At 40.5% G+C, this 8,145-nt stretch overlaps 1 protein-coding gene across 1 annotated transcript; it reads right to left on the minus strand.

Moving 5' to 3' along the window:
- Window positions 1-803: 803 nt before the first annotated feature.
- dera (deoxyribose-phosphate aldolase) lies at window positions 804-6,920 on the minus strand. Its single transcript, XM_005808134.3, has 9 exons — window positions 6,741-6,920; window positions 6,279-6,376; window positions 6,059-6,206; window positions 4,870-4,965; window positions 4,640-4,774; window positions 3,585-3,713; window positions 1,883-1,995; window positions 1,056-1,205; window positions 804-986 (listed from the first exon to the last, which is right to left on the minus strand). The coding sequence occupies exons 1-9, from the start codon at window positions 6,769-6,771 to the stop codon at window positions 930-932; spliced, it is 957 nt and encodes a 318-aa protein (XP_005808191.1). The 5' UTR covers window positions 6,772-6,920; the 3' UTR covers window positions 804-929.
- Between the last annotated feature and the right edge of the window lie 1,225 nt (window positions 6,921-8,145).

Genomic DNA, 8,145 nt, shown 5'->3' on the forward strand with positions numbered 1-8,145 from the left:
TTTCTTTGCACTTTGTCAAAAATATGCACGTTGTTCTCTCAGAAATTAACAAAACATATTGGACTTTTCACAAAATCTTTTTTTAGATCTACCTGTGTTAGCTGCAGAAGTGTGAGTAAAATGAACAGATTACAATTAACCATAACAGGTATCAATAGGTTTGGGCTTAACGGGTTTTTTTTTGTCCATTTTTATCTTGAAACCTCAAAAAAATGACATCAAGTTAGAAGTTACCTGATGGTCTCTGACCAGTATGTGACCAATGGCCAATCCTTCCATTTCTTTTTGCCTTTTTTTAAAGCAAACCTATTATAAGTATAATGCATTGATACAGAATAAATTGCCAAGAGACTTAGTCCTCATAACTACAGAAAAATGCTAATAATTCCAAATGCTTTTCCTTAACATTGACATTAATTTGGTTAGTATAAATATAAACTATTAATTTTGACCACATTTTTATCATTTATTCATCTGTAACCAGAGCAAACATTATTTTTCCATCTGGTAAATTTCATTCTCAATCTCCATGTTCCGAGTCCAGTGGGTTCTGGAGGAGCCGGTGTCTGATCACAGCAGTTATTATGGCTTTAAATTAATACTAACTTTCAAGGTATATACATAAATAGGTTAAAAATGGAACACAAGTCACTATTTGTTTGTCTATATCTGCTACATATTCTGGATTTACTATATAAGAGGGTTCCATTCTGCATGGTAGAAAACGATCTGATCAGGTTGTTTTACACGACAACATACAGCTTCTTCAAAAAAAGATGGAAATAATCACCAGAGCTCAGAACTAAAATTAAAGATTTATTAAGTTTTGGTAACTCATCACAAGTTATTGTCTAAAAAACACTGGTCTTGAATTAAAAACAGACATGACTGGATGTTTCCTTTATAATTTCTGAAGCACATGTGAGTGTTCAGGCCATGGGCAGCTCATGATAAGCTGCATACTGCCCCGTCACATGGTGGTACACCTGCACAAGTTGCACAAATGTTGGAAATGTGAAGCAAGCATGTAGTGACGATGTGATTTAAATTCTCACCTGTCTCTCGATGTCAGCCAATAGGCTGCTAGCTCCCAGGCGAAACAGATGTGGGTGGAGCCAATCGTTACCAAGTTCTTCTTTGATCAGTGTGAGCCACACCAGGGCTTCCTGGGCTGTCCGGATTCCCCCTGCTGGCTTAAAGCCCACCTGGAGGAGCACGCACACACACATACACACACAAAGCTCAGAAATATATCACTACAGAACCCCACAAACATTTACTGCATACCTTTCATCTTTAAACCATGACATATGCTTACAAAATGATACAAACATTTTTTAAATTCACATGTAAGATCAGTTTCTCCACTTATTCTTTTCTCTGACTTCATTTATAGATTAAGGTGAAATGTAAGCACCAGTTACTCTCACTTGCTTAGTCTGGAAGAACTTTGATAACATGAACCCTATCCAGCGGTGATTCTAATATGAACATGGTTTGATATGGACCGTCATAATGCAGCTTGTTGTCCAGCTGATCCAAACCTTTTGCTCCCCTTTCAGATTGGTTCTTTATTAATCCCAGAGTGGGGAAATTGATGTTTGCCTCACCCATCTCCCCCCGTCTCTGCTGAAGAAAAACATCCCACAGAATAACGCAGCCACCCCCGTGTTTGACTGAAGGGACACCATGTTCAGGCTGACGCAAGCCAAAACGTTTCTTCCAGATGTTTGAGTTACAGGAGAATTAGTACATCTTTATTTCAACAAGTAAACAATCTTAACCCTCTTCCATCAAGGAGTTTTTATACATTTACATGTGATTCTTACTTTGTATACAGTAAACTCTACATACAGATCCATAACAACAGGCAGTACTCTACCTTGTGGCCGGTGCGCAAGAAGTAGTCACGGATAGCTCTCACCATCACTATGGCAACAGGATAAGTAGCATTGACGGCCTCCTTCCCTGTAGAGGTCTTGATAAAGTCTGAACCTGTTGGGATCAACAATGACAGTCAGCATTAAGATAATAAACCACTGCTGCTTCTGCTACACTGCAGTCAGCTGCTGGCTTCATGTTTATTTACAGGCTCTTCATAATATTCCAGCTGATTCATGAGATTAATATGTGCTTGGAAGTGAGGATTAAATATTCATCTTATTTACGCTTTAAATGGCCATCATGTTCACTTAACTCCGGTTTTGTTTTGGACTGGTGCAAATGGCAAACAACTGTAGACCCTGAAGTAGCTCCTTCCAGTGTAGCTCCAGCAGTGACCGGTCTGCCAGCCTCTGCACAGGTTAAGGTGTGCAGGATGTCCAGCAGTGAGCAGGCAGACATGAACATCTGCTCTCAGCTGACAGACGATATCTACATGTTCAAGAATTAAAAATATCCCCATGCTCAGACTTTTTATGTCCTCCTTCACAATTTGTGTTTTATCGGCTTTCCTGCTAAAAATAGATGATAAAATGATTCTCTAATAGATCCTCACAAACTGCAAGCAGCACACAAAATGTTCTCCATCTTCGTTCACCCTGATTTATAATGAGCGTTCATCTGGCTGCTGCTGAGCAGAACAAGTTAAACATTTCCTAGATCATTAAAGGCATGTTCCGCAAATTCTTTTTCCATTCAGGTCTTTTTTCTGTAGCCTTCATTCGCTTTTCTCAATCTGGAATATTCTTAGAGATTCATTATGAGGAATCTTAATTACCAGATAATGGCTAATGGGTATTAAATGTGTGTGGGGGGGTATGGGGGGGGGTGAAAGGTCCATTCATTTAGGTGGGCACAAGAATACTAGGAGAGGACAGTAGAGTTAAATAGACATCACAGATTAATAGGTTAAATTATCATTTAATTTCAGGAATCTCATGTGCAATTTATAGGAACAGTGGCAGATTAAGAAGCGAGTGAGGTGACAAAAGCAATGCATTAAAATAATGAGCTCTATCTAACAGAGTCCCTGACAATTTGGTTCTGTAATCAGCTCATCATGTGATGGTTAGCTAAGCAGAGATCGGGAGAGTCCAAACGATTCAGTTCTGCTGAATTCATTTTGCTTAAACTTTCTCACATTTTATAATGTTACAATCACAATATGACAGCATCACAAGGGAGTGCATAATTATGGAGTCAAAATTAGTATGAAAAAAACTTTCAGCACAAATTCACTGTCATACCCTTAATCAAATCAACCTTAACCTTGAGAAGTCGCCTTATGAATGAGACTAACGCAGCAGTCATGTTTCAGACTGTGGCAGGAAGCCGGAGTATCGGAGAGAACTTTCTGCGATTCCCAAAAATGGTTCATAACTTATGATTAATACATTTTGGTGTTTGTTAATAAACTCTGAATTATCCACACACAATAACCGATTTTCTCTCCTACACCAAGTTTGCTGAATATATTTCAGTTGACACATAAATCTGAATTTTTACGTACAATCTTCATTGGGAATCAGGTGACTGAGCTCCAGTGTTTTCTGAGTAATAAATGTCTTTTTTGCAGCATTTTCATAACAACAGACTAATTGTCATCTTCACAATTACAAAGAAAATTGTGTTGTGAGACTAACCCGCCATCATGGCCACCATGCTGGCTTTGTAGATGTTGGTGAAGGTTCCCAGGTCTCCAGTAGCCAGAATGGTCTTCATGTGGGCGTCACCACAGGCCTCTCGAAACTGGACAATCTCTCTGTACATGGCTGCAGAGACAGAAGAGACAGACTACTGATAAGGCTTCCTCCTTTAGTTTTATGAATTTCCACAGTTCTGGGAGATCATACGCTAGAGAAGAGCTCCTGAACATCACAGCTATCATGCTGGTGGACCTTTTTCCCCCACTTCTGTTGACACAAGCTGCTGATTTTTCAGGCACTGTGTTTAAAAGGGACCCTTACCTTCAGACACACGCTAAAACACTGTGGAAGAAGATGTGCTGGAACAATGCATAAACCACCGCCTGGTTCTAGATCCACACCACAACATGCTGGAAACAACACACACTAGCTAACCGGGTACTATGTGTGAAACAGAAAAACCCTGACTTAGGCTACATTTACACTATAGTATAGGTTCAGTAAGAGAGAACGGCCAAACAACAGTACTCAAAGACTTTCCAACAAGAGTCCCAGTTCCTCCATCAGGAACTGGGACGTTCCTCTGACCCTCCTTGTCAGGGTAACAACTGACTTTTGTTACTTTGCACTCTGTCAGAATGGTCAAATATTTAGAGTAAAGCAAGAAGCAGAGGGTGATCCTGAACAAATAAGAGCAAAAATCATTCCATCTGCACAGCATCCAGATGGACTGTCCAAACATGCAAAAAAAACATGAAGGAAATCTAGAAAGTGAACAACTGAGAACAACGGAAGAGATCTGCTCCAATTCTAGAAAGTTCTTGTTGCATTTCCAACAGCGAACTCTCCTGAGCACAAAAAGGATACACCACTTACTTCCTTTGTTGAATTTGCTCTTTTCAGACTCACTTTATATATAAGATGCTTCTGTTTTTAATCTTGTGGAGTGGTTTTGTTGATGGCCGCTCTCTCAGCCTGGTTGGACCTGAAGTTTATCACACTGCACACTTCAGAATGTTTTTCTGGGCTAAGGCGGCTCTGACGCAGCCTACCGTCCCATTGTCCTGTTAGAGCCAGCGTCCTGTTGATGACGATATCAATCTCTGTAGCGCCGTCTCTCACCGCCATACAGACCTCCTGCAGTCGGGTCTCCAGGGGCGTCTGCCCAGTTGGAAAACCAGTGGCAACTAGGAAGGAGCGGAAACACACACGCACACACACACTTACATCCACGACCTTTAACCTGTACAGAGCAAGTGTAAAAAGATTCCAGGAGACTCACCTGAGGCAACAGGCAGGCTGGAGTTAGCTGCCTTTAGTGATCTGACAGCATCGGCCACCCGAGAGGGATACACACACACTGCTGCTGTGGTTAACCCTGGATCACATCAAGAGACCCAGTTAGGCTGATAAACCGGGCTGTGGCTCCCTCTGCAGGCTGAACTGATACATGACCAGACCCGTCATCATCTACAGCAGGGGTCCCCAAACTTTCTCCTGTGAGGGCCACATAACTTGTCCCTTCTCTGATGGGGGGCCGGGGTCAGTTTGTAACAGAAAAAGTGTGACGATTGTAAGAGTGCTAAACATAAAAATGTATTGTTTTTCAGAAAGCACAATCAAATAACCTTTTCTGGATTCTTCAGAGAACAAAAGTCAGGAAATAACACTATTTATGAAATAAATAATAACCAAATAACACTGGGTTCTCCACATAAAAAAAAGGGTTAGGGTCAATTATATGCATGTATAAAACAGTTACTAACTAGTAGTTAATAATAAATAAAGTTCATTACTAAGGAACATTTATTTTATTGCAAAAGTCCAACTTATCAAATAAAAATGCACATATATGAAAATACTCTGGTATTGTTCAGGGGGCCGGACCAAATGTGGAGGCGGGCCGCATCTGGCCTGCGGGCCGTAGTTTGGGGACCACTGATCTACAGCCTACAGGTCTGTATCTTTTAAAAGTGGACTCAGCATTCTGAACAGCTGCTTCCTTTAGCAAGTAGTGTTTATGGATGGACAGCTGACAGTCAGAAAACCTCCTTATGAATGTGTGTAGGCTATAACATATATTTTTTATTTTTTATGAAAATATTCAACCTAGAAAAACTATATGTTTATATGTTAGATGAGCGAGTTGAGTGTGAAAAAACTTAAGAGGTCTGCACAGAGTCCTGAGCTTAGCCTGAAAACACTTAGACAAACACAGACTTTATAGCAGGCCTTCTTGTCCTACATCAGCATCTGACCTCACAAATAAACAGTCAAAGAGTTCCCATGAAAACACACCCAACCCTGCTGGAAATCCTTTCCACTAGAGCTGCAGCTGTTATACCAGCATAGGGGACTGATGTCGTGTTAATCCCTACAGATTAAGGATGGGATGCCACTCAAGTTTCTATACATGTGAAGGCAGATGAGTGAATACTGTTGGTGATCTTGATGCACTGAGCAAAGCAGACCTTTGTCATGCATGTCCATCCTCCTGAGCAGGTCGTATCTGACCGGCTGGATGGCTTTCACACACAGGCGATGAACGTTGGACGGCGTGTCATCTCCAGCCAGCGTCGTCAAATCGATGAAGGAAGCCGCCTTCAACAGCCAGGCCGTCTGCATGGTGAACACGGGAACTGAAGAGCTTCTGAACACTTACAACACAGCACGCATTATGGAAAAACTAACCTGCCACTGCTTCTTAGGGAGCTTCAGGCCTTGGATGTGCTGAGCCCTCTTCAGCACAGCCTGAGTGTTCACCCTCACTTTGGACAACCATTCTAGGTCTGCAGGCAAGAAAGAAAGATTACTACTGGCATCAGTTTGTTTACATTTTACTTTAAAAACTGTTTTATTATTATTATTTTCAAATATCCGGTTCAGAAAATAAATCTAAATGTACACTCTGCATGGTGAGAAAAAACGTTTAGAGCTGTCATCCTGCAGGTTACTGACCCGCTGTTACTCATTAAACTGGAATGCTCACACTTCTTCACTTAACTCTCACGTCGCTAATTTATTTAACATTCTAGTATTACACCACAGATTGAGAACCTCAGAATTAGGACCGAAAGCTCGGTTTATATGACAACTCTATACAGACACGTGTTTATGAGAAAGTCGTAGCCGGACTGGGAGTGTTTGACTTACCGAGGTTAGTTCCGGGGTTCCTGGCTGACATTTTTACCGACAGATGTGTGAGGGGACCCGGCAGCAGAGTCCTCTCCTCCAGGCCCAGGCCAACCTGCTCTGCTGGGACACTTCCACCGGCCTGCTGGCAGGAAAACTTCTCCTTTCTCTGGACCAGCACGTGACCGATCACGTGTGAAGAATTGTCTCCACGAGAGGGCGATAGATGGCAATACAGTACACAACTGGTTTTTTTGTTTTTTTTTTCAAAATCTTTATTGAAGTATTGATACATGTCCAAAGTTATACCGTACAAAGCATCAAAGGAATTAACCATCATATTAAACATTTTATGGCTTCTTATTCTTATTCCTGTTTATATCATGTGAAGAACTTTGAACTGCCTTGTTGCTGAAATAAACTTCACTTATTTATATCAATGAAGTTTTAAGGTTCCTAAAATTAGGAAAAACAAATATTTCATAATTGTACTTTTGATTAGTACCTCTCAGAGTACCTCTTACTACGGAAGTCCAGGATCTAATTTTCAGGAATTAATTTCTCTCAAGTCATGAGAGGTGACAACAAACCTTTTTTGGATTCTATTAAAGGATTGCCTATAACCATTGCCTATGACAGTTGTACAGTTTTGGAAATAGACCCATGTGTAGTGCATCATAATCCTTTTTCAGATAATGCTTTTTTTGTTTGTCTTGTTTCATCTTTAGCCTGTTATCCTGTTATCAAAATACCCATTTCATAAATTGAAGGTCTTTGTCCCTGTGGAAATTTGCAAACTGCAGTCTGGTTTTTTGCTGTTTCTTTTGGAGTAATGGATTCTTCCTCTCTGTCCTGTACCTGTTTGGTGCAGGACAGTTTCACTGTGAATATTGATTCTGTCTTACCAGCGTCAGCAGCTTCTTCACAAGATCTTTGGTTTTTGTTCTGGACCTATCTGGACATTTTGGACCAAAATGTTTATATCTCACACAGAACCGTCTCCTTCCTGAGCAAAACGATTGGTCGTTTTAACTGACATAAAACAAGAGCTGTTTGGTCTGCTTCAACTTCAAACAGTGAAAATATGTGGATATGTTTTTAATCAGTGCATGTAAACTTATTGCTTCTACTGTATGAAATCAAACTTTAAAAGTACTACAATCAATATTATGCAGTCATGTTTATGTTTTCATGTTTTGTGGGGAACATTTACAGTCAGCAATGCCTGCAGAAGCCAGCTGACCTGACTGACCTAAAAGAGTGGTTGGAGAGAAATTATGTTTATATAAGTTTCCAAAACAGAACAGCTTCTTATTAAGGTTGGATCATTCGGGGGGTTTCTTGACAGAGAGATTTTAAAAAAGTCATTTTCTGTCTGATGAGCCGACTGTGATGTCTGGAGGTCAAGAAAATACATTATTTAACA

The sequence above is a fragment of the Xiphophorus maculatus genome, chromosome 17 (genome assembly GCF_002775205.1).
Source record: "Xiphophorus maculatus strain JP 163 A chromosome 17, X_maculatus-5.0-male, whole genome shotgun sequence".
Classification (NCBI taxonomy): domain Eukaryota; kingdom Metazoa; phylum Chordata; class Actinopteri; order Cyprinodontiformes; family Poeciliidae; genus Xiphophorus; species Xiphophorus maculatus.

What these genes read in the sequence shown, in the direction of transcription:
- dera (XM_005808134.3), bottom strand. Translation starts at nt 6,771, where the DNA reads ATGTCAGCCAGGAACCCCGGAACTAACCTCG. An exon ending in GAACCCCGGAACTAACCTCG is followed by an intron (nt 6,377 to 6,740) that starts GTAAGTCAAACA and finishes TCTTGCCTGCAG; the next exon opens with ACCTAGAATGGTTGTCCAAA. An exon ending in TCCCTAAGAAGCAGTGGCAG is followed by an intron (nt 6,207 to 6,278) that starts GTTAGTTTTTCC and finishes TTCACCATGCAG; the next exon opens with ACGGCCTGGCTGTTGAAGGC.